The 26,136-nt window shown below is 41.7% G+C and overlaps 1 protein-coding gene across 1 annotated transcript in view; it reads left to right on the top strand.

Moving 5' to 3' along the window:
- The window catches only part of LOC110533809 (chromatin remodeler ATRX), a 46,303-nt gene extending 20,167 nt beyond the window's left edge, over positions 1 to 26,136 (top strand). The window contains exons 9-35 of the mRNA XM_021618336.3: positions 3 to 1,819; positions 1,966 to 2,032; positions 4,754 to 4,905; positions 5,150 to 5,314; positions 5,436 to 5,550; positions 5,680 to 5,779; positions 6,004 to 6,177; positions 6,327 to 6,471; positions 6,583 to 6,692; positions 9,706 to 9,849; positions 10,414 to 10,591; positions 10,695 to 10,832; positions 11,021 to 11,196; positions 11,338 to 11,455; positions 11,578 to 11,708; positions 11,819 to 11,856; positions 16,731 to 16,876; positions 17,038 to 17,194; positions 17,325 to 17,425; positions 17,540 to 17,648; positions 17,851 to 18,028; positions 21,323 to 21,517; positions 23,817 to 23,960; positions 24,214 to 24,330; positions 24,466 to 24,561; positions 24,671 to 24,799; positions 24,905 to 26,136. Coding sequence (XP_021474011.2) covers positions 3 to 1,819; positions 1,966 to 2,032; positions 4,754 to 4,905; positions 5,150 to 5,314; positions 5,436 to 5,550; positions 5,680 to 5,779; positions 6,004 to 6,177; positions 6,327 to 6,471; positions 6,583 to 6,692; positions 9,706 to 9,849; positions 10,414 to 10,591; positions 10,695 to 10,832; positions 11,021 to 11,196; positions 11,338 to 11,455; positions 11,578 to 11,708; positions 11,819 to 11,856; positions 16,731 to 16,876; positions 17,038 to 17,194; positions 17,325 to 17,425; positions 17,540 to 17,648; positions 17,851 to 18,028; positions 21,323 to 21,517; positions 23,817 to 23,960; positions 24,214 to 24,330; positions 24,466 to 24,561; positions 24,671 to 24,799; positions 24,905 to 25,021 — 5,257 coding nt within the window. The 3' untranslated portion in view covers positions 25,022 to 26,136. The remainder of the gene's footprint in view (positions 1 to 2; positions 1,820 to 1,965; positions 2,033 to 4,753; positions 4,906 to 5,149; positions 5,315 to 5,435; positions 5,551 to 5,679; positions 5,780 to 6,003; positions 6,178 to 6,326; positions 6,472 to 6,582; positions 6,693 to 9,705; positions 9,850 to 10,413; positions 10,592 to 10,694; positions 10,833 to 11,020; positions 11,197 to 11,337; positions 11,456 to 11,577; positions 11,709 to 11,818; positions 11,857 to 16,730; positions 16,877 to 17,037; positions 17,195 to 17,324; positions 17,426 to 17,539; positions 17,649 to 17,850; positions 18,029 to 21,322; positions 21,518 to 23,816; positions 23,961 to 24,213; positions 24,331 to 24,465; positions 24,562 to 24,670; positions 24,800 to 24,904) is intronic.

Genomic DNA, 26,136 nt, shown 5'->3' with positions numbered 1-26,136 from the left:
AGATGGTGTGCAGAGGGGGGAAACCTGATCTGCTGTGACTTTTGCCCCAACGCCTTCTGTAAGAAATGCATTTTGCGTAATCTGGGGCGAAAGGAGCTGTCTGGCATCCTAGATGAGGAGAGTAAGTGGTACTGCTACGTATGCAGCCCAGCGCCTCTTCTAGACCTGGTCGTCGCCTGTGACAACGTTCTTGACAACCTGGGGAGTTTGTGGCAAGACCACCGCAAGAGGGGCAGAGGTGATGGCAAATCTGGACATTGTGACTCCCATCCCAGGCATTCTCAAAACATTCCCACGGGTCATTGGAACCATAGTGGTATGGATGGTCATGTGGTGTTCAACTACAACACCCTTCAAATTCCAGAGGAGATGGCCAAAAAGGCAAAAAACCTTGTGGACTCTACAAACACTGTAAACACAACTTTTGTGAAATTCATTAAAGGTGGAATGGATTTTAAGCGACAATACTTGAAGACTTTCCAGTCAGTACTAAAGGGTCTAAAGAAGTCCCACACAGCTCTGGAGGAAGCCCTTTGGGAGGAGTTCAAAGAGATTGGTCTGCCAAAAGATGGGGGAAACCCCACTTTTGGTACTGATGCACCTCAACAAGCACAAGAGGGTTGTGTGGAAATGGACATTGTTGATAAAAATTGCCTGCATTACTTAAAGAAAATTGCATCTGAACATTTGGAAGAGAATGATTCAGACTCTAAAGGCTTTACGGATGATGAAAGGCCTTCGTCCTCAAGTGAAATGAAAGGTGTCCTTGGCACAGAGAGAATACCCCGTCGAGGTAGAGGCAGGCCACGGAAAAACTCCAAACCCGGAGAAGATCCTTCCAACATGACAAAACAACTGGTGGTGCAACTTACACCTGTCCCTGTTGAAAAACAGCCACCCTCTGGCCCCCCAGAGTTGGAGGCGGAGGAAAAAAAGGAGTTGGAGGAAGAAATAAAAGAAAAAGTGGATGAACGTAAGGGGGACTGTGAATCTATTGAACCTGCAACAGAAGGGGAGTATGAATCCGCTGAGGAGGGAAACGAATCTCTTGTGCTGGAACTGGAAGATGAACCAGAGAATAGACGCTCACCTCGGGTAAAGACCACGCCCTTACGCAGGCCAGGTGAGGGCAAGACCAAGTCTACCCCCTCAGGCGCTGACAGTGAGGGTGACTCCGACCCTGATACCAGCCCCAATGTTGAAGTGCCTCAAGGAGCTGATGAGGGAGGGCTTGAGAGAGGAATTGAAGACTCGGACTCCGATGAGGTCCCTGCTGTCCTTCAGCGGGCAGCCATGGCTCGCAGTTCAGACGAAGCCGGGAGTGACGATGGAGACCATCGGAGCGTGACCAAGAAATGCCTCTTCGGCCTGAAGAAGAACACTGCCCTCTCTCCAGAAAGAGTGGTCCGCAAACGCAAGGTGCAAGACCGCTCCTCTGACTCCGACTCCTCCAGTGACAATCCAGACCTGCAGAAGGAGATCAAGACTATGAGCAGGCCCAGGGGGAGGCCTCGGAAGGTTAAGAGAGAGGATGAACCTACCCCCAGCAAGAATAGTCCACAACATAGGCCCCCGGGCAGACCTCGGAAGGTCAAGAAAGAGAATGAATCTGCATTCAGCAAGGAGGGTAATACCCAGGTAACCAAGCCTAAAAGCACACCTCGGTCCCAGCAGAAAACAAAGCAGTCGCCATCCTCTTCCAGTCAAGAAGAGGGAGACCAGGATTCTGAGTCTAGCGACGACAGTGGTGACCAGAAGATTAAGCCTATCACTGAGGAGGTGGCCTTACTGGGGTCAGCAGCTTTCCACCAGTCATCTGGTGAGTTGGTCTCTCACTTTCTCTACACTTTTGAGGCAAACCACTGCATTCATGAGCTGTATTTCAACCCTTTTCAGGTAGCCATGTAGATTTCATCATTGGCAAATGTTGAACTGACCTTTTTTTTTTGTACTCTTAACCTGTAGGCGATGAAGAGCAGACCCGGTCTGGGCCTTCTTGGGATGCAGAAGATGATGACGATCCAGAAAATAGGTATGGTTCCGAACAAACGGACTTAGCGTTTGTAATACACCCTAGGCGCGGGAGAAAGGCCACGCCACGGAACTCTAAGTTGGGTGCTAATAATGGTGACTCCTCCGTTGTCAAGACCCCTTCCCAATCAATCCTGTCTCGTCCAACCCGCAGCTGCAGTAAACCAGCAGCTATCCCATACAATTTCTAGTGTAGAGCAGAGGTACCGTGTCAAGCACAGGGAGAAACCCCTCCTTACACCTTGCTAAGGCTGTGTTATGAATGATAGGCTACTTATGCCACTGTTTTCATTTACCTTTTTCTTAATTTTTTTTTGAAAATGTAATTTAAAGTTAAATGTGAGTTGTCTATTAGCAGAATGTGGCATCATTTGTCCATGTCTGTGCATTTCAAGGTGATTAAGAGGGGAAAATGCTGGTTATCGTATTAATTTGCACAAAAGCCTGATGCACTTATTAAAACAGATTAAACAAATTATTTTATACCTCATAGTTTCTCATTGGTCAACAATACTGTAAGTCATCCTTATTTCTTCCACATATAGTATTCTAGTTTTTACCAAAAAGAACAGTATACTGTATATTAAGTATTTTAAGCCATGTTAAAGGTATCGATTGCATTATTTGTTAATAGTGTGATTATACTTTCTTTTTTTAATAAAAGCTAATGAACCACACCAGGGTACTGAATACACACCTGAATGTACCCTTAGACTTAATTTACAGGTCTGGCTATATTTATCTTTGACTATACTAGGGGTGAATTACATTCCTGTCACTGGGAATTGGTCATCATGGAGTTTGATGTCATTTCTTAAGTGACTGGAATTTGGACCCCAACCCTCATATTATACATCCCCTAATGGTCAGTTCATGATCAGGTATTCTTTAGGGGGACCGTATTGTACATGACTGCACCCTTCTGGCCGCTGGATGTTGCCCATTTCTCTAAGGCAGTGTAAAAGCATACACATTACTGCTAGTATTAGGTGTTGGTGTATGGTTACTGTATGGAATATATTTTTTTCTTGATATATTTGAAGTGCATGTGCAATATGCCAGTGGTGAAGTGGCTGTATTTAGCACTGCTATTCTGACACAGTTGAGTACTAATACGATGGGTTGACTATCCAATGATTCTCTGAACAGACTGGAAAACTATCTATTCTGCTTGATTGAATCTTTAACATTATATGATTTATTGCTTCTGGCCAGGTTGAGGGCTTAGCCGAGAAAGAGGACTTGTGATGCGAAACAGCAGTATACCAAAGACACTGATTATAAGACTGTACTGTATTTGACTTTCTTTGTGCCTTTTTTCACCACAGGCACCTAGCTGAATTTCTTGTATGCTTTGTTTGTGATACTAATTGCATAATCATATTTAGAGTATTTTCATGTTTGTTTTGCATGCAAGGCCATATTTATTGGCCATTTACCTACATTTTAAATGATTTAAAAACCTCTAATTTAATGCAATTGTTTTTTACTTTGGAGGAGCTCGATGCCTAATAGCAACCGCTCTTCAAGCTGGTCCTGTAGAATGGTTGTAATGCATTTTATTCAACCACAACTTTGTCCTCTTGTGACCTCTGAGGTCAGCCTTACAACATTGCTGTGAGACGAGGAGACATGTTGTCTTACATAGTGAAGTGTCTTTTTGTTCTTCCATTTTCCCAGTTTAAACACTTGCGGTAAGGCCTCCGGCCCAGGCTGTTGCCGGCCGCTGCTGTTTGATACTGCCTCATATGAGGGGCCCTCCTCATGTAAACTTACTTCTCGCTGAGGCTTCATTCACCTATTATTCTGCCAAAAGGATTGTTTCTTAAAAACATATTCATGTGTAAGTAGATACATGTATTTCACCGAATATTGAACTTCGTAAAAAGCCCAACAAAACTTTTTTTTTTTTTTTTTTTTACCCCACAAACTATTTCCTGCATACCACCTAAAATAAAAGTGGTTGTAAGAACTTATTTTCAAATTGAACTAATAATTATTCTGTCATTAGCTCTGAGGTGCTGTAGTGTTAGCCTTGTTAAAGGCCTGTTGTAGAGCATGCGTTAAACCAAGGATATGTTCTTACTTTTGTCATTGACTGAACTCTGTAAGAGAAACTATCCGTTGTAATAAATGAATACCCTTTTTATAATGTCTCTTATGTCTTCATTATTCTATATAGGACCAGCTTTGTTCATCTTGTGAGTGATACGTCTTAGATGTTTGTTTTGGAGGGGAGGGGGGTTGATTTCAAATGTGCTTACAAAGTCGTTAGGTTATCTGGCCTTTGACTCCTCAATGTGTTGCGTTTTTAACATTAAATTAAGTGAAATGGTCTTTGACAGAGCATTTCAGGTGTCTATTTGGTCACATAACAGATATTTACATCAGTAAAGAAAGAAAAACATTCAACCACTTAAAGCAATGGCCTGTTCCCCCCTCATAATTATTTTAAAACTGTATTGTCGGTTGTTTATAGGTCAGGGAATGCAAAGAGGTATTAGAATAGCTAGCATTGTTATTTTCATTAATTCTAGAAGAAATGTATCTCCTGGTGATATTGCTAAGTTTAAGATGAAATCCTGCGTCTTGATTGTAAATTCCTATGTAAGACCAGTTCCTTTAGAGAATCAACCTATTAAGCAGGGCTTGTTGGATTTTATGTGATGATCATTAAAATGATCCTCCGGTCCCTTTTCCCTCTCTTCCTTGCTTCTGAAAGAATCGCTAAGAAAATGCTCTTGGCCCAAATCAAAGCCAACTACTCATCGGGGGAGGATTTCTCTTCAGACGAGGAGTCATCACAGGATGATGAATCTGACAGGGAAGAGAAGGCGCAGGAAGAGGGGAAAGATCAAAGCTCAGATGAGAATGGTAAGTGATCCCTCCTTTCCTCCACTGAAATTTCCATTTTTTAAAGTTTTTTTTGTCATTAAGCTGAAATACTGTCCTGACATGACCTGTTTCTTATTAACTGGGCATTTTAAAGTAGGCTCATTTTGTAATTGTGGTGATCTAAGACATCGCCATGTGTCACTGCTTATTAGTGTACAGGTTGAATGAACATTTGCAATAGGAATATTATGTCCTCCTGACATTATTCATGTTTCTGCTGCAGGGGAGACCTCCAGTTTGACCTCTGACTCTGAGTCCAGTAAAACTCGTCACAGACACTGTCTGCTACGCCACAAGCTCAGCCTTGACGATGGAAATCCAAGTGATCAGAAAACAGCTGAAGAAAATGGGAACGAGCAGAAAGTCAAGAAGTCTAGAAGAACCGAAGGTGTGTGTGGGATGGGTTCTGTGGAACGACTTTATGATTGGATACCATCAGTGCCCTAGACTAGTTTTGGAGTTGGTCCAATTACTTTGAACTTATTTTCTGCTTTCTTCCATCGCCTCAGGTGAGACATTGGAGAGCCAGAGTAGTGATGATAGCCAATCCGAGCAGGAAGAGTCTGGTATGAGTGAAGAGCTGAGCCAATCTGAGAACGAGGGCAATGAACAGAAGCCCAAAAGGTAAGAAGACTAATTTGTTTTGTCAATGCTACTAATCTGGAAGGAAACCATGTTTTCTGTCATTGTTACATGTAATTGTGGTTGCATTATTTTTATTAGTGAAATATCTTTGCTCTTTTGTCTCCTTAGCTCATCTACCTCTAGAGTCGAGAGGGAATCAGTCCGTAGTTATCTACAGAAGAAGCAGCAGCCCTCATATATTGTGCTGTCTGACTCCAGCGTCGATAAGGTAATAACGAGTGGATGTCACCATCGCATCTTACCTTTGCATGGTCAGTCGACCTTTTAAATTCTTCTTAATAACTTCATGATGTGCAACTATTTGATTTCTGAGAGGTATGATCATCATTCTGCTATTCTTGTTTACTGTTTGTGTATCAGGTGCTAAATGTTAAATTGTACTGGTAAAAGCGTTGTTGTGCTGGTGACCTCCGGATCTGTCTATCTAAACAGAGTGAAGATGACGAGAAGGACGGAGACAACAAAGGTACACCTAAGGGCCGCAAGAAGATCCGCAGAATCATCATAGATGAGCACCTCCGCTCAGAGACCCAGAGAGCCCTGAAGGAGGAGGAGGATAGATGCAGACGCCTGGCAGGCAGAGAGCAGAGGGAGGACTTCAGAGAGGTACACAGCTGACCCTCTCATTCACACTCACTGTTGAAACCATGCTCTCTCAGAAATGTCATACTGTTAGTCTATTTTATTTTAATACGTTATAATATCTATATATGGTTTATATGATCGGTTTTGGTCTAATGGTGGTTTTCTCGCAGGTGATTGTTATTGACGATGAGGTGTCTCAAGTGGCCTGTCCAATCACCACTAAGCTGGTCTTGGATCAGGATGAGGGGACCAGGGAGCCACTCATTCAGGTGCACAGGAACCTGGTGACCAGGCTCAAGCCTCACCAGGTGGATGGTAAGTCTTGGTTTTTATTTCAGTTGTACAAGTCCAAAACATACAATAATTAACAGAGTGGCAAATACAGCAGTGTCCCCTTCGATTTGCTGTACTTCTTCCTTTTGATAGGTGTGCAGTTTATCTGGGACTGTTGTTGTGAGTCAGTGAAGAAGGCCAATTCAACCCCTGGATCAGGTTGCTTACTGGCCCACTGCATGGGCCTAGGGAAGACACTGCAGGTAAGAGGAAGGGAAGAGAGAACAAAATGAGTGTTTAGCATTTGATATGGATCCCCATTAGCTGTTGCAAAAGCAGCAGCTACTCCTCCTGGGGTGCAAAAATAATAATAAAACTTGACATAATACAAAATAAGAATAGACATGAACAGCTCAAGATCAGCGCAACGTACCAGTCGTTTGGACACATCTATTCATTTAAGGGTTTTCCATTATTTTTAAAAAATGTTACATTGTAGAATAATAGGGAAGACATCAAAACTATGAAATAACACATGTGTGTTAATAACACAGTGTTAAACCATTGCTTGTGTTTCTTGGCTCAAGTAAGTCTCTTCTTATTGGTGTCCTTTAGTCGTGGTTTCTTTGCAGCAATTCGACCATGAAGGCCTGATTCATGCAGTCTCCTCTGAACAGTTGATGTGTCTGTTACTTGAGCTCTGAAGCATTTATTTGGGCTGCAATTTCTGAGGCTAGAAACTCGAATGAACTTATCCTCTGCAGCAGAGATAACTCTGGGTCTTCTATTCCTGTGGCGGTCTTCATGAGAGCCAGTTTCATCATAGTGCTTGATGGTTTTTGTGACTGCACTTGAAGAAACTTTCAAAGTTCTTGATATTCTGGATTGACTGACCTTCATGTCTTAACGTAATGGACTGTCGTTTCTCTTTGCTTATTTGCGCTGTTCTTGCCATAATATGGACTTGGTCTTTTACCAAATAGGGCTATCTTCTGTATACCACCCCTACCTTGTCACAACACAACTGATTGGCTCAAACACATTAGGAAGGAAAGAAATTCCACAAATTAACTTTTAACAAGGCACACATGTTAATTGAAATGCATTCCAGGTGACTACCTCATGAAGCTGGATGAGAGAATGCCAAGAGTGTGCAATGCTGTCTAGGAAAAAATGGTGGCTACTTTGAAGAATCTCAATATAAAATATATTTTGATTTAACACTTTTTTGGTCACTACATGATTCCATGTGTTATTTCATAGTTTTGATGTCTTCACTATTATTCTATTCAAAACAATGAAAAAACCTTGAATGAGGTTGTCCAAACTTTTGATATACAAGTTATTTTGGGTATGGGTGTTGTGTTGTGAGTTTTATTCGTTTAAAATATATATATATATATATATATATACACAGTGCCTTGCGAAAGTATTCGGCCCCCTTGAACTTTGCGACCTTTTGCCACATTTCAGGCTTCAAACATAAAGATATAAAACTGTATTTTTTTGTGAAGAATCAACAACAAGTGGGACACAATCATGAAGTGGAACGATATTTATTGGATATTTCAAACTTTTTTAACAAATCAAAAACTGAAATATTGGGCGTGCAAAATTATTCAGCCCCCTTAAGTTAATACTTTGTAGCGCCACCTTTTGCTGCGATTACAGCTGTAAGTCGCTTGGAGTATGTCTCTATCAGTTTTGCACATCGAGAGACTGAAATTTTTTCCCATTCCTCCTTGCAAAACAGCTCGAGCTCAGTGAGGTTGGATGGAGAGCATTTGTGAACAGCAGTTTTCAGTTCTTTCCACAGATTCCCGATTGGATTCAGGTCTGGACTTTGACTTGTCCATTCTAACACCTGGATATGTTTATTTTTGAACCATTCCATTGTAGATTTTGCTTTATGTTTTGGATCATTGTCTTGTTGGAAGACAAATCTCCGTCCCAGTCTCAGGTCTTTTGCAGACTCCATCAGGTTTTCTTCCAGAATGGTCCTGTATTTGGCTCCATCCATCTTCCCATCAATTTTAACCATCTTCCCTGTCCCTGCTGAAGATAAGCAGGCCCAAACCATGATTCTGCCACCACCATGTTTGACAGTGGGGATGGTGTGTTCAGCTGTGTTGCTTTTACGCCAAACATAACGTTTTGCATTGTTGCCAAAAAGTTCCATTTTGGTTTCATCTGACCAGAGCACCTTCTTCCACATGTTTGGTGTGTCTCCCAGGTGGCTTGTGGCAAACTTTAAACACCACTTTTTATGGATATCTTTAAGAAATGGCTTTCTTCTTGCAACTCTTCCATAAAGGCCAGATTTGTGCAATATACAACTGATTGTTGTCCTATGGACAGAGTCTCCCACCTCAGCTGTAGATCTCTGCAGTTCACCCAGAGTGATCATGGGCCTCTTGGCTGCATCTCTGATCAGTCTTCTCCTTGTATGAGCTGAAAGTTTAGAGGGACGGCCAGGTCTTGGTAGATTTGCAGTGGTCTGATACTCCTTCCATTTCAATATTATCGCTTGCACAGTGCTCCTTGGGATGTTTAAAGCTTGGGAAATCTTTTTGTATCCAAATCCGGCTTTAAACTTCTTCACAACAGTATCTCGGACCTGCCTGGTGTGTTCCTTGTTCTTCATGATGCTCTCTGCGCTTTTAACGGACCTCTGAGACTATCACAGTGCAGGTGCATTTATACGGAGACTTGATTACACACAGGTGGATTGTATTTATCATCATTAGTCATTTAGGTCAACATTGGATCATTCAGAGATCCTCACAGGGGGGCTGAATAATTTTGCACGCCCGATTTTTCAGTTTTTGATTTGTTAAAAAAGTTTGAAATATCCAATAAATGTCGTTCCACTTCATGATTGTGTCCCACTTGTTGTTGATTCTTCACAAAAAATACAGTTTTATATCTTTATGTTTTGAAGCCTGAATTGTGGCAAAAGGTCGCAAAGTTCAAGGGGGCCGAGTACTTTCGCAAGGCACTGTGTATATGTGTATTTATTTATTTATTTATTTATTTGCTTTGGTAATTTTAAATGGAAGGGCGTTCCATGTAACCGTGGCTCTGTACAATACTGTGCGTTGCCTTAAATTTGTTTTGGACTTAGGGATTGTGAAGAGACCCTTGGTGGCATGTCTGGCAGGGTATCTATGTCTGTCAGAGTTGTGACAGACGTGTTGTCGTATGCATGTGTCAATAACAAAACAGTATATTTTGTTAATGATACTAGTCACTTGATGAAATATTTTTCTCATTTAGGTGGTGACATTCCTCCACACAATGCTGCAGTCAAGGTGCCTGAACTTCAGGACTGCCTTGGTGGTGTGTCCACTCAACACTATCCTTAACTGGGTCAACGAGTTTGACAAGTGGCAAGTTAACATGGGAGCTGACAAAGTCAAGGTAGTTGTAGATTCGATTTTTTTTTCTTTGAAGGTAAATAAATGCAGAGGTTATTCATATACAATGTAGCATCAAGAAATAGCAATGGCGTCATTTTGTAGGCACTAACTCCGCCATGGTTAAGCCTCTGTGGAAATAAATTGTGCTTTGGATAAACACCGAAAATAAGACTTCAGAGATTTTATACGTTTTGTTCTATGAGATCAGCTAATGTCACTTTTTTTGAATTTTGAGCACATAGAAAAAGCACATAAATGCATCATAATTCATGAAGGCCATGTTGACTGACATCTCATAGAACAAAACGTATAACATCTCCTAAGCTTGTGTTGACCTCAGACCTTGTTTTCGGTGTTTATCCCAAAACCCTGTTCTTTCCTCGTTAATTGTCGCCATAGGAATGGCTGAATGAACCAGAGGTAACTCATTTCAGGGTTTTTTGACTACAAGCTGGCGAGCTCTATATTCAAAGTATTTAATGTTTCTTTCATCTCCCTGTCTCCACCTCTTCATTTCTCTCACCATTTTTCTCTCGGTCTCTATACACTAACATACACCTCGTAGGTGACAGAGTTGGCAACACTGAAGCGACCTCAGGAGCGTTATATTGCCCTGCAGAAATGGCAGAAGGATGGTGGTGTTATGATCATGGGCTATGAGATGTACCGCAACCTCACACTAGGCCTCAAAGTCACCCACAGACAATTCAAAAAGACCTTTAACAGCACACTGGTCGATCCAGGTACATCCTCTACTAAATCTATGCATGTAGTGTTGAGAGGTATGCACCATTCATTTGTTTATTGTGTTGAAACTCTTAATGCACTACATTTGTTGTACTCCAGGTCCAGACTTTGTGATCTGCGATGAGGGGCACATCCTTAAGAACGAGGCGTCCAACATCTCCAAAGCTATGAGTGCCATTAAGACCAAACGGAGAGTGGTGCTGACAGGCACCCCACTGCAGAACAACCTCAATGAGTGTAAGGAGCTTCAGTCTATGACAACCTTTCCATTAAAACTGTACTCTGACCAGTATCCCAACATTTGGCCAAGTTAATTCATATTTCAGTTTTAATATATCTCAAAACTGATTTTAGGAGAACATAATTTGCATGATCATTTCCTTGTTAATGTTCAAGTCTAGTCATATATATTTTGGTTCTTTCAGACCACTGCATGGTGAACTTCATCAAGGAGAACCTTCTAGGCTCAATCAAGGAGTTCCGGAATCGGTTTATCAACCCCATTCAGAATGGCCAGTGTGCAGACTCCACCCCCAGAGATGTCCGCGTCATGAAGAATCGCGCCCATGTCCTTCATGCAATGTTGGCAGGATGTGTACAGGTGAGATGGCTCAATTACTAGGAGTGTATGGCACTTTCATTTGTAGTTTATCAGAACCACTGACAATATTTTTGCAAGTATTTGTTTGTTATTCTTTGTCAGTCTCCAGTGGATACACTTAGTGTGTTTTTCTTTTCTCAGAGGAGAGACTACTCAGCCTTGACCAAGTTCCTGCCCCCTAAACATGAGTATGTTATGGCAGTGAGGGTGACCCCCCTCCAGTACAGACTGTATCGCTACTACCTGGACAACTTCACTGGTAAGAACCTCCATCTTTAGCCAGTTAGCTCAGAAAGCTCTGTAATGAAATGTGTATTATATTTAGAGACATTTTGGCTTTAACTGAGAGTATAGGGGGAAAAAAGCTATGTGTGTCTGTAGGAGCAGGATCTGTAGTTGAAGGAGCCAGGGGCAAGACTGGAACCAGCCTCTTTAAGGACTTCCAGATACTCAGCCGAATCTGGACGCATCCCTGGTGTCTGCAGCTCAACTTTATCAGTAAAGAAAATAAGGTAAAGACCCATCAGATGCAGATTTGACCAAAGGTACTATTTTCTCATCACCAGACAGATCCTGATGCATCAGTCAAACTGTCACCAACTGAGATTCTCTTTGTTTTCAGGGCCATTTTGATGGAAAGCACCATGGGAAAGCTGAGAGGTGTGTAAGCATGAATATTCAGGCTACCCCTTGTCAATATCTCTAAAGTAGGCTTGCACGGTATCCATATTGTCATACCTTCATACCTAACTTGGCCCATACGGTATATTCTGTAATACCAGCACGGAACACAAGGGGTGCTATTTTCAAACCCGACTGGGCCTCTGTAATCCGGAGGTTAGCAATGCTAACAAGTAAATGTGAAGTCCCATAGAGAATGCTAACTAAATGTTAATGAGTGCATTGCTAACATTTTATACAGTCTCTGACCTAAACTACTTGTAGGACAGACATCCCTGCTCATAAAGATATACAAGTATCTCAAAAATACTACTTAGTTTGCTGCACGCACAAAATAAATATTAGACAGCGATGCTCTTGATCCAGGAGGGGATTCTCTGCTGTTAGCAAGTGAAGCTTGATTTTAGAAAAAGCTAACCACTTATTTAAATAGCTAACTAGCTATAGCTAACTAAATTAGCAAATCAAATGCATAATAGCAGAGCATTAGAACATTTGACAGTTAACTCATTTGTTATAAGATATCTAGCTGGAAAACATTTAGATATGAATTCCATACTGTAACTAGATCACATGCTTCACAACAGTAAGTGACTCAAGGCTATGGTCTCTTGACTGGGAACTACTATGTGACTGGTAACTACTGGTAAGCTTGATAATGAAAAATGATGTGACAGGTGAAATTAACACGGTTTCTTTATCTCCTAATGTATTGCGCAAGCTGACTGCAGGTAAAACTTAAACCGTTTCGACGGTATTGGAAAAAAACATCCCGTGGCTATTTCCAAATTGCTCAGTATATGGTATACTGCTAAAGCCTACTCTTAAGCGGTCCACAAAGTTCATGCGTGTCTATGTACGCTTGGGTGTAGTCAGATTTTTATTTCACTTTAAAAAAATATATATATATTTTTAGCAATGCACACCTTTTGGTAACATAATACCTCGCCTGTCCATTTGTTTCTAGACTCCCAAAAAGCAAACTTCACAAGAAGGCGATAGCAGAGTTTTTCTTTTTGTCTGCCCGTTTGTGGTAGAGGAAAAGAAGAATCACATTGAAAACATCACCACTGCAAGCTAATTTGAATGAAAACCAACTGCATATTTAAATAATACCTACATGTAATGAAAGTTTAATTTTTTACATTTTAATTAACCTTTATTTAACTAGGTAAGTCAGTTAAGAACAAATTATTCTGCCTTGTTCAGGGTCAGAACGACAGATTTTTACCTTTCCAGCTCGGGCATTCGATCTAGCAACCTTTCGGCCCAACGCTCTAACCACTAGGCTACCTGCTGTTTTACATTTACTTAGTTTTGTGCCTTCCAGTAGACTACATCTTGCTAGCTACACTACATGACCAATAGTATGTGGACATCTGCTCGTCAAATTGCATTCCAAAATCATGGGCATTAATATGACGTTGGTCCCCCTTTGCTGCTATAACAGCTTCCACTCTTCTGTGAAGGCTTTCCACTAGATGTTGGAACATTGCTGCGGGGACTTGCTTCCATTCAGCCACAAGAGCATTAGTGAGGTCTGGCACTGATGTTGGCCATTAGGCCTGGCTCGCAGTCTCTGTTCCATTTCACCCCAAAGGTGTTTGATGGAGTTGAGGTCCGGGCTCTGTGCAGGCCAGTTCAGTTCTTCCACCGATCTTGACAAACCAATTCTGTATGGACCTCACTTTGTGCACGGGGGCATTGTCATGCTGAAATAGGAAAGGGTCTTCCCCAAACTGTTGCCACAAAGTTGGAGGCACAGAATCGTCTAGAATCGTCATTGTGTGCTGTAGCGTTAGGATTTTCCTTCACTGGAACGAAGGGGCTAGAACCATGAAAATCAGCCCCAGACTATTATTCCTCCTCCACCAAAATGTACAGTTGGCATTACGCATTCTGGCAGGTAGCGTTCTCCTGGCATCTGTCAAACCCAGATTAATCCGTTAGACTGCCAGATTGTGAAGCGTGATTCACCACTCCAGAGAATGCAATTTCACTGCTCCAGAGTCGACTTTTCCACCACTCCAGCTGACGCTTGGCATTGCATATGGTGATCTTAGGCTTGTGGGTGGCTGCTCGCCCATGGAAACCCTTTTCATTAAGCTCCCAATGAACAGTTCTTGTGCTGACGTTCCTTCAGAGGCAGTTTAGAACTCTGCAGTGAGTGTTGCAACCGAGGACAGATTATTTTTATACGCTACGCGCTTCAGCACTCGGCAGTCCAGTTCTGTGCGCTTGTGTGGCCTACTATCATCTTGCGGTGAGCCGTTGTTGCTCCTAGACGTTTCCACTTCACAATAACAGCACTTAGAGCTGCCCCGGTCAACTGTACCGGGGCAGAAATTTGACGAACTGACTTGTTGGAAAGGTGGCATCCTGAGACGGTGCCACCCTATGACGGTGCCACGTTGAAAGTCCCTGAGCTCTTCAGTAAGGCTGTTCTACTGCCTATGTTTGTCTATGGAGATTGTATGGCTGTGTGCTCGATTTTATACACCTGTCATCAACGGGTGTGGCTGTAATAGCCAAATACACTAATTTGAAGGTGTGTGTCAAAAAATCATATATATATATATATATATATATATTTATTTACTCTCTCACATACACACACGTATCTAGTTAAAAACAGCAAGCAAGCTAGCCTTTTAGCTTCCCACATCTCCATCATGTGAAATAATCTGATTTATAAATAATATGCCCTGACATATACTTGCCAGTGTAATTTATACCAGTTTGATATGATGCTTGAATGTATTCGCTCCCTTATCAGATAAGCATAGAATGTGCCTATTTACTCCATGAGGAAAAATAGCATGGCTACAACTGTTTTCACTCTTTCAAAATGGCCTACAATCACATAGGTATTACTTTTAAACAAAATACATTTTGCAGGTGTTTCTAATAAGGCTACATCGTTTGAACTGTCGCTGAGATGATACACTGCTCAAAAAAATAAAGGGAACACTAAAATAACACATCCTAGATCTGAATAAATGAAATATTCTTATTAAATACTTTTTTCTTTACATAGTTGAATGTGCTGACAACAAAATCACACAAAAATGATCAATGAAAATCAAATTTATCAACCCATGGAGGTCTGGATTTGGAGTCACACTCAAAATGAAAGTGGAAAACCACACTACAGGCTGATCCAACTTTGATGTAATGTCCTTAAAACAAGTCAAAATGAGGCTCAGTAGTGTGTGTGGCCTCCACGTGCCTGTATGACCTCCCTACAATGCCTGGGCATGCTCCTGATGAGGTGGTGGATGGTCTCCTGAGGGATCGCCTCCCAGACCTGGACTAAAGCATCCGCCAACTCCTGGACAGTCTATGGTGCAACGTGGCGTTGGTGGATGGAGCGAGACATGATGTCCCAGATGTGCTCAATTGGATAAAGGTCTGGGGAACGGGCGGGCCAGTCCATAGCATCAATGCCTTCCTCTTGCAGAAACTGCTGACACACTCCAGCCACATGAGGTCTAGCATGGTCTTGCATTAGGAGGAACCCAGCGCCAACTGCACCAGCATATTGTCTCACAAGGGGTCTGAGGATCTCATCTCGGTACCTAATGGCAGTCAGGCTACCTCTGGCGAGCACATGGAGGGTTGTGCGGCCCCCCCAAAGAAATGCCACCCCACACCATGACTGACCCACCGCCAAACCAGTCATGGCATCTCCAGACTGTCACATGTGCTCAGTGTGAACCTGCTTTCATCTGTGAAGAGTCAGTGGCGAATTTGCCAATCTTGGTGTTCTCTGGCAAATGCCAAACGTCCTGCACGGTGTTGGGCTGTAAGCACAACCCCCACCTGTGGACGTCGGGCCCTCATGCCACCCTCATGGAGTCTGTTTCTGACCGTTTGAGCAGACACATGCACATTTGTGGCCTGCTGGAGGTAATTTTGCAGGGCTCTGGCAGTGCTCCTCCTTGCACAAAGGCGGAGGTAGCGGTCCTGCTGCTGGGTTGTTGCCCTCCTACGGCCTCCACGCCTCCTGATGTACTGGCCTGTCTTCTGGTAGCGCCTCCATGCTCTGGACACTACGCTGACAGACACCGCTAACCTTCTTGCCACAGCTCGCATTGATGTGCCATCCTGGATGAGCTGCACTACCTGAGCCACTTGTGTGGGTTGTAGACTCCGTCTCGTGCTACCACAAGAGTGAAAGCACCGCCAGCATTCAAAAGTGACCAAAACATCAGCCAGGAAGAATAGGAACTGAGAAGTGGTCTGTGGTTATCACCTGCAGAACCACTCCTTTATTGGGGGTGTCTTGCTAATAGCCTATAATTTCCACCTGTTGTCTATTCCATTTGCACAACAGCATGTGAAATTTATTGTATATCAGTGTTGCTTCCTAAGTGGACAGTTTGATTTCACAGAAGTGTGATTGACTTGGAGTTACATTGTGTTGTTTAAGTGTTCCCTTTATTTTTTTGAGCAGTGTATATTCGTTGCAAAATAGACTACTTATTTTTGATGCATAGCCTATAGATCAGCTCAGGAACTAAGCAAGTTGTTTCAGCCTCATCTACACAACACTGCCACCATCTCAATGTAAGGAATAATACATTGCGTTTCAAAATTTGCGTTGCACAAATGTGAGTAGCAAGCAACATAGGTGCCAGGACTTCATACTGCAAGGAGCTGTTCATTTTGTGACAAAAAACAGCATTCACGTACAGCGTTGCTTAGCATTTGCGTTAACTGCGTAATGTCTGCCGAGCTCCTTAATTACTACGACAGTGTGATGCTTGAAGTGGGTTATGTCTCACCATCAAAAGGTAATCTCATGCAAATAATAGATTGTTGCCTTTCGTCCTTTCCTTTGTCCCACTCAGTAAAGAGAAGGAGAACAAGGGAAAATTGCGTAATGCTGATGATAAAAGCAATGACGTGGAAGTGATCATGGTGTGGAACAGCTCATCAAAGGGTGTCAATGTGGAAGGAGACCAGCGAGCAGGGCCACTGGTTCCAGTGGTAGATGGTAGTAGTCTCTCTTAAATTAAGGAAATTACTTTACCGTCTATTTTACATTAGCTTCTTGTGTTACAATAGAACATTTTAAATGATTTACAATTAAGTCATTAATATAAGGTGAATATATTCATGTGAGGTCAGTGGTGATATTGTATGCTCTGTGTTCAGCGGTGAGAGCGTCCACCAGTTTCAGGCCTGACAGTCCGGCTGCAGACTGGTACAAGTCAATGCTGAGTGATTCTGACGCCACCATCCTGGGACACTCAGGGAAGATGGTGCTGCTGTTTGAGATTCTCCGAATGGCAGAGGAACTGGACGACAAACTGTAAGTGTGCTTGAGAAATGCATTCAGGCACCGGGGGGGTATTTTAAAAAATAAGTATCGAGTTAGCCAGAGGTTTATAGAGCAGATTTGTTGAATTAACCTTCGTCAATTTTTGTTTGTATATTCACAGGTTGGTGTTTAGTCAATCCTTGATCTCATTAGACATGATTGAAGATTTCTTGGACCTCGCTAACAAAGCCAAAGACAACGGACAATCATCCCTATACAAAGGTACGGTTCCCATTGGCTGTTCACATATTCAAACATATGTTATAGTGTTACAAAACAATTGTTTTCTTCAGAGAGTCTATAATTGTGTCATTTGTTTCCTTTTCCAAACTGTAGGTGATGGCAGCTGGATCAGAAACATTGACTATTACCGTATTGATGGGTCCACCAGTGCCACATCCAGGAAGAAATGGGCTGAAGAGTTCAATGATGCCACCAATGAGCGGTACGTCTCTGACTGCTGTACTATTCTACATCTCAAATTTCACTGTGCCAAACCTCAACACAGTATGTAGCATAACACTAGTATTTTATTATTCATGACAAAGCATCAGTAACTGTAGACAGTGTGATTTCTTTAGATGGTCTGTTTAAGATTCTACTCACACTCACTCCTTTGATTTCATTTCTTACCAATTTACTTTCAGAGGTCGTCTGTTTCTCATCTCAACAAGAGCTGGGTCCCTTGGGATCAACCTGGTAGCAGCTAACAGGGTCATCATTTTTGACGCTTCGTGGAACCCCTCCTATGACATCCAGAGCATCTTCAGGGTGTACCGTTTTGGCCAGCTGAAGGCAGTGTTTGTCTACCGCTTCTTGGCACAGGTAATGACATCTCATATGCACCCCATCTTCTGTAATATGATTGTGGGACACATTTTGTGTTTTTTACATATAGTCACATCCAAAATTGTTGATAAGATTAGCAAAAAATAAATAAATATATACAAATACGAGCTATATTGTATGCAAAAAAAAAAATGTCTGAGATTCTGTTAATAAAAAATAAAATAAGGTAAATTATTGGTACCCCTAATGATTCTTATAAATATAATCAATGTGATCTGCATTAACATTCTACTATTTAAATTTAAAGGCCAGGCACCACGCCCTAATAGGGGATTTTTTTCTCAATCATATCACAGTCAACTTTTACCAGTTGAATGTAGATAAGCATAATACTTTAAAAATATATACGCAAATTAGGTGATATTTCATTAAATATGCACCTTTTGCATATCCCACAAAAAAAATTGGTTCACTGGATTAAGTCGGCATAACTATTTAGGTAAAATGGTCCTGAAACTTTCATACACGTGAAGGGGAACCAATTGTATCGATTCAAGTTATTTAAAAAAAATAATAATGAAAATCACCACTTTGAGTTACGAGGTTTGCATCCGACATTGACCATTTGCATATCCCACAAATCCATTTTTCAGGACACTGGATTAAGTCTGCGTAAATATTTTAGTTTCATTTTGTTAAGACACTCCAGTACATAAATGCATTTTTGGCAAATTTTTCAAAACAAAATGTTACTTAGAATAACAAATTGACAACATATCAACAATAATCAAGTCTTGAATATATCCAAGGATAACCACACAGTCTGGTGAATGTTGATTCTTGTGACACTGAGGAAAATGAGTTGGCATGTGGGAAGAGTCTGACTTTCGGTAAATGGCAGTTAAAGACAAGTACACTGAATTTAGACGACCAAACATCTATTTAGACCCAATCACCATCTCTTCAAAGTAAGTTACTACATAGTCCAGTTTGTTACATTCTCTATTCTCTAAAATAAAATATACATGTTCATGAAGATTTTGTAATTTTTGTTCACTTTCTGAAAATACTCATATTTATGGGCCAAAATACCAACAAATCTAAAAATTGATAGGTACTGTAGATGCAAAAATGTCATTTCAGTCTGTGGTGCCTTGCGTCAAGGAACTGTATTGTGGCCTTTCATGGCTTCCTGTTTCACTGGGTATAAAAATGTGGTAACATGCATGTTAGGTTCTGAACAAAAAGAGTAAAAACTAAAACAGACGACTAGATAAAGCTCAAACCAAGTTTATTCACCCACTGGTTCATGCAGCTGCAAAGACGAAGCATGATTACACAAGCACATTTATTTATAACCTCCTCCTTGGCGGGGGTCAACTTCTACACCTCTAGACAGCCAATACATATCTGTTAGGCAGGAACTTAATTGGTTCCTCTCACTTGTGTAGTCATGGACCTGCCTGATGCTAGAACCTTTTGGGGGTTGACGTGTACAGTGCATTCGGAAAGTATTCAGACCCCTTGACTTTTTCCAAATTTTGTTACGTTAGTCTCAAATGTTAATGACATTTCACATAAGTGTTCAGACCCTTTACTCAGTACTTTGTTGAAGCACCTTTGGCAGCGATTACATCCTCGAGTCTTATTGGGTATGACGCTACAAGCGTGGCACACCTGTATTTGGGGAGTTTCTCCCACTCAACTGCAATCCTCTCAAGCTCTGTCAGGTTGGATGGGGAGCGTCGCTGCGCAAGCAGGTCTCTACAGAGAATTTTGATCAGGTTCATGACCCGGCTCTGGCTAGGTCACTAAGGAGATGCGGAGGGAGAGATCACTCACTATTAGGGCAAAACATTTTGAAGGTTAAAACCACTGGTACAGTGGTAACCTTTCCTGGTAGAGGACCCAAGTGTACCTTGTCCCCACGCACAGTGAGGAAGATGGTTCCGGAGGCACAGAAAAGTCCAAGGGCCACAGTTGGAGAGCTGAGAACTTGGTTGCATCTTGGGCTCCAAATCTACATTTGCACGCCACCTCCATGTCAATAGGCAATTTGGAAGTGTTGTCATAAAAAAGCCCTTTATTGAGGGCAACCAATAAATGTGAACACTCAGTTAGCTGAACGGCCTTGTTGTATTGGAACCAGGTGCTATGGTCCGATGAGATAATATTACAGCTCATACATACTGTAAAATATGGTGGTGGATCTTTGATCTTAGGGGCTGTTTTATTTCCACTGGTCCTGAGGCACTTGTTGTGGCGCCCGCATGCTTCCCAGACGGAACAGTTAGTGCATATATTATGGCATTTTGTGACGTTTTTGTTCGTTTTGGACTTCGGCAAGTGTTCTTTCGGCTGTTCGAGCACACATTGTTTTTCTCAAGGTAGCTGAAGTCTATACACCCCCTCGTCGGCGATTGGTCAACAGTAGGTATTCCTTAATGAAGTGCCTTTTGTAATTTTTTCACTTGAGAAATATTGCACCAAACATCCTAGTCAGATGCAAAATTGTGCGGCTAAGATCACTTCTGCTTAAACATCAAAATTAATGACAGATTTCTTGAGAGATTAATTCTGATTAATTTGTGGAAGTGTATACTGGCTACGGCATCTCAAGATGGACAAACAGTACTATTGCCTGCTGCTTTTTTCTTGTTTTTCATGCAAAGGTTTTTTAAGGGAATATGTGACCACACTCATTTGGTTCGGCTAGCTGAGGTTGGATAGCTCAGGTCGGCTAGGCGCCAGCCGAATTGATGCATGCTGACGCCTTTAAGGTCCATGGCATCATGACATGAACTCTACCAAGTATCAGGACATTTTAGCCAAAAACCTGGTTGCCTCTGCCAGGAGGCTGACAGTGGGCCGCAAGTGGATCATCCAGCAAGACGATGACCCTAAGCACACACACAAATCCACAAAGTAATGGTTAATTGACCACAAAATCCACATTTTGCATTGGCCATCTCAAACCTGTGGTTCGAGTTGAAGAGGGCAGACCGAAGGTTAATTCTGTATGGAGGAATGGTCTAAGATCCCTCCCAATGTGTTCTTCAATCTCATAAAACTTTATAGAAAAAGGTTAAGTGCTGTTATCCTCACAATGGGAGGGTGCACAAAGTATTGAAAATAGGGGTGGCAATAATTTTGACACTTTTTTTTTTTTTTAATTACTTGGTAAAGAAATAGTTTTCTCAGCAATTGTATTAGAACAGTATCGCTAAAAAATATATATACATATTTTTTTTGCTCATCTTTATCAAGGGTGACAATTTTGGATGTGACTAATTCTGTAATCACTGATATTAAATTGCTGATTCTTTCCAGGGCACCATGGAGGAGAAGATCTATGACCGGCAGGTGGCCAAGCAATCTCTATCGTTCCGGGTGGTGGACCAGCAGCAGATACAGAGACACTTCACTCTGTTTGAACTGACAGAGCTTTACATGTTTGAGCCAGACCTGCTGGATGACCCCAACTCTGAGAAGAAGAGCAAGCGGATCACACCCCTGCTGCCCAAGGTGACCAAAGCTACAAATTAAACACACAAGACCATTAAATTCTCAATTGACCCTTTGCTAATCCCCACCTACCTTGGTTAATGTTGCAACCTCTGACAACATTTTCCCGGGAAGCTCAATTCCCCATTCAAGAAATCACCTCACAATATTCTCAAACTGTGTTTCTAATACACAATGACATTTAACACAGACTACCCCTTGCTCATCAGGAGACATTGTGTATGTTGTGGTGAAATGTCATGGAAATTGCTTAACGGGAACCTGGTGAAATTATGCTTTAGTGTAGCTAGCCACTGAATAGCTCTGAATTCACCATCAGCATATGCAGTCAAAGCTACAGTTGAAGTCGGAAGTTTACATACACCTTAGCCAAATACATTTAAACTCAGTTTTTCACAATTTCTGACATTTAATCCTAGTAAAAATTCCCTGTTTTAGGTCAGTTAGGATTACCACTTTATTTTAAGAATGTGAAATGTCAGAATAATAGTAGAGAGAATGATTTATTTCAGCTTTTATTTCATCACATTCCCAGTGGGTCAGAAGTTTACATACACTCAATTAATATTTGGTAGCATTGCCTTTTAAATTGTTTAACTTGAGGTCAAACGTTTCGGGTAGCCTTCCACAAGCTTCCCACAATAAGTTGGGTGAATTTTGGCCCATTCCTCTTGACAGCTGGTGTAACTGAGTCAGGTTTGAAGGCCTCCTTGCTCGCATATGCTTTTTCAGTTCTGCCCACAAATTTTCTATAGGATTGAAGTCAGGGCTTTGTGATGGCCACTCCAATACCTTGACTTTGTTGTCCTTAGCCATTTTTAAACAACTTTGGAAGTATTCTTGGGGTCATTGTCCATTTGGAAGACCAATTGTGACCAAGCTTTAACTTCCTGACTGATGTGTTGAGATGTTGCTTTAATATATCCACACAATTTTCCTCCCTCATGACGCCATCTATTTTGTGATGTGCACCAGTCCTTCCTGCAGCAAAGCACCCCCACAACATGATGCTTCCACCCTTGTTCTTCACGGTTGGGATGGTGTTCTTCTGCTTGCAAGCCTCCCCCTTTTTCCTCTAAACATAATGATGGTCATTATGGCCAAACAGTTCTATTTTTGTTTCATCAGACCAGAGGACATTTCTCTAAAAAGTACAATCTTTGTCCCCATGGCTTTATTTATGGTGGTTTTGGAGCAGTGGCTTCTTCCTTGCTGAACAGCCTTTCAGGTTATGTCGATATAGGACTCGTTTTACTGTGGATATAGATGCCTTTGTACCCATTTCCACCAGCATCTTCACAAGGTCGTTTGCTGTTGTTCTGGGAATGATTTGCACTTTTTGCACCAAAGTACGTTCATCTCTAGGAGACAGAATGCGTCTCCTTCCTGAGCGGATGCGCGGCTGCGTGGCCCCATGGTGTTTATACTTGGGTACTATTGTTTGTACAGATGAACGTGGTACCTTTCTTTTGATTTTCCCATGATGTCAAGCAGAGGCACTGAGTTTGAAGGTAGGCCTTGAAATACATCCACCGGTACACCTCCAATTGACTCAAATTATGTCAATTAGCTTATCAGAAGCTTGTAAAGCCATGACATTTTCTGGAATGTTCCAAGCTTTTAAAGGCACAGTCAACTTAGTGTATGTAAACTTCTGACCCACTGGAATTATGATACAGTGAAATAATCTGCCTGTAGATGTCCTAACCGACTTGCCAAACTATAGTTTGTTAACCAGAAATGTGTGGAGTGGTTGAAAAACGAGTTTTATTGACTCCAACCTAAGTATGTAAACTTCAACTGTATATACACTTTTGGAGCTAACTAGTGCTCTCAAATCGTATCCTGATGTCAATAGCAATGTTATGAATACCACTCATAACTTGCTAACAAGGTGTATTAAGTGGCTAGCTAACGTTAGAAACGTTTGGTAGTCAATGAGACTGAGAGCTAGCTAACCTGCTGAGCTATCAAACAATGTAACACAAGTATAATTTCGGATTTGAAAAATACTCCGCAACAGGCTCTGCATTTCAGAAATCACAGTAGCAAGTACTCCTGGTAAATTGTTCAATTATTTAGCCATAAAAAGTAAATAAATAACTGTTTTTGCCATAGCCCTCATTGGCTTTCATACGATTTAAATGTAAGCTTGTCTGAGGTGTTGGACATGACGACAGTTTCTGTCCATTGGAGCGCTGTTATTGGTTAACCAAAATTCTAGGGCTTGGCGAAGGGTGAATTAGTATTTTTACTTCAACAGTTTAGTAGGGATTGACATTGTGTGTCTGTTTCCCAGGACATCGTCCTGGCAGAGCTGCTGCAGATCTGTAAGGAGCAGATTGTCCGATACCATGAACACGAGTCCCTGCTGGACCACAAAGAGGAGGAGGAGCTCAGTGAGGCCGACCGCAAAGCTGCCTGGGCTGAGTACGAGGCAGAGGTAAAGAGGAACTCCTACACACATTATCTGACAAAACAGCTAAATATGTTTTCATAGACCGTGGTGAGCAGCCTCTAGTAATCTCACTCTCTCCTGCTCTCGCCTATGAACACTGAGAAATTATGGTTTTGAATCAATTGAAATCAATTGAATCAACATCCTTACTTGAATTCTCGTCTATATAGAAGTAAAGTAGTAATGATATATGCATGGTGTGTAAAAACAGGTGTATGTTTATCTCTCCTCTACGAAGGGTGCATTCTTCTTGAATAAGGCAGCACTCAGCAGCACCAACGTTCCCAGCCCCTCCACCTCTCGTATGGCCAACAGTCTGTCATCCCTGTACAAGAAGACTAATGAGCAGCTGAAGGTATTAGCCTTGTCTCCCCACCAGACCTGTGTGGAAATGAGTTGCTTTTCTCTAAAGTTTATGTTTGAGATTGTCTCTCAATAGATAGATGCCTCTCACATCAACATTTGAATGCGTCTCTCTCCTGAATGACAGAACATGATTAATGCCAGCCGTGACAAGGTCAGCGAGGCCATCAAGTCCCTGCATTCCTTAAAAAACCTCTCCATGGATGACTATGTGTTGCGCTTGGTTAGTCCCTCGTATTATATTACGTTAATATGATAATTATGTCTCCCTGAAGTAATGTGTGGGAGAAAATGTAATGTGCATTACGATGACATGTGACTTGTTTTTACAGTGGCACGATAACCCAAGTCTAGATGAGAAGCAGGTGAAAGTCCTGGCCCAGACCTGGAAAACCAGCAATGACAAGGAGCGGGAGCGAAGGCGAGCCTTATATCATGACCTTCTCTCAAAACAACAATCAGTAAGCTTCAATTGTCAACAACAACATTGTTCTAATTTTCTTTCTGCTTTTGATATTCCTTTGTAACTACTTAACCCTGCATCTTTCCCTTACTCTCCTCGACAGCTTACAATGTGCATCCAGACCATTTTGACCAGTAGAAAAACTGAAGTGACAGAGACTGCCACGGTCACCAATCAGACACCAGCCTTGACAGACTCCGTTAAGAAACCCATGCTGTGAGGCAGGAGAGACGTCTCTAGCCTCAGTCCCGTTCCACTAGAGGCCACTCTAGTCTAACCGCAGTAACTATAGAGGGTACTTAATCCCCCCCAAAGGGGTGATAGATGAAACATTTCCATTAAGGATTTCCTTTATTTTACATTGAAAATGAATGTATATGGTGGCAGGTAGCCTAGTGGTTAAAGCATTGGGCCAATAACTGAAAGGTTGCTGGTTCGAATCCCCGTCATTAATGGCTGATCCCTAGCTGTGAAGCCACTTTCTGAGGGTGTCTTATGAGGAGTAGGATATGCAAAAAAATTCACTATGTACATGTGTGAAATAGGACAAATGTAAGTACCCACCCTATTATTATTAAACTCTTACCCTACGAAGTCCAGAGCCTGCTGCTTTTCTGTTCTACCTAATCATTAATTGAATGCACCTGGTGCGCCAGGTTCTAAATCAGTCCCTGATTAGAGGAAACAATAAAACAAGCAGTGGAACTGGCTTTGAGGTCCAGAGTTGAGTTTGAGGATTCTATAGCAAAGATATTATGTTAAAGGGGCAGTGCAGTAAAACATTTGATTTTCCAGTTTTTATGTGTTTCCACACTGGGGTTGGAATAACACTCTGAAATTGTGAAAATTATGATAATGCCCTTTTAGTTTAAGAGCTTTTTGAAAGAAAATGCCTGGAATTTCAGTCTATTCAGGTGGGATTGAGTTTTTGGTCCATATCATGACATTACAATCTGATCTGATTATTCTGCCAATAACCAATCATCTTTGCATATGTATCCTCCTACTTTAGAAGGGTAAGCGGGGTAGGCTCCAGAGTGTAGACGATCCTATCTGTCAATAAGGGCTGTGTATGTAAATATTTTATATTTGTATCAACACACCCACATGATCAGACTGAACATTTCAATGGCAAAATGAGGCTCAGGGAAATAAATTATACAAAATATATTTTGGAGTTATTTTCATGATGAACACTGATTTATTCAATTTAAAGACTGCATTGGGGGCTTTAAATAAATATTCTGCCTTGGAAAAGGTTTTCCTATGTGATTTAATGGTGTAATTGTCTTTCTCTGATCCTATAATAAAAATCTGTTCATTTGTTTTGTCAAA

The sequence above is a fragment of the Oncorhynchus mykiss genome, chromosome 10 (genome assembly GCF_057628025.1).
Source record: "Oncorhynchus mykiss isolate SJ-2025 chromosome 10, ASM5762802v1, whole genome shotgun sequence".
NCBI classification, from domain to species: Eukaryota; Metazoa; Chordata; class Actinopteri; order Salmoniformes; family Salmonidae; genus Oncorhynchus; species Oncorhynchus mykiss.
Note: the sequence above shows the minus strand (reverse complement) of the source record. Positions and strands in the feature narration are given on the sequence as shown.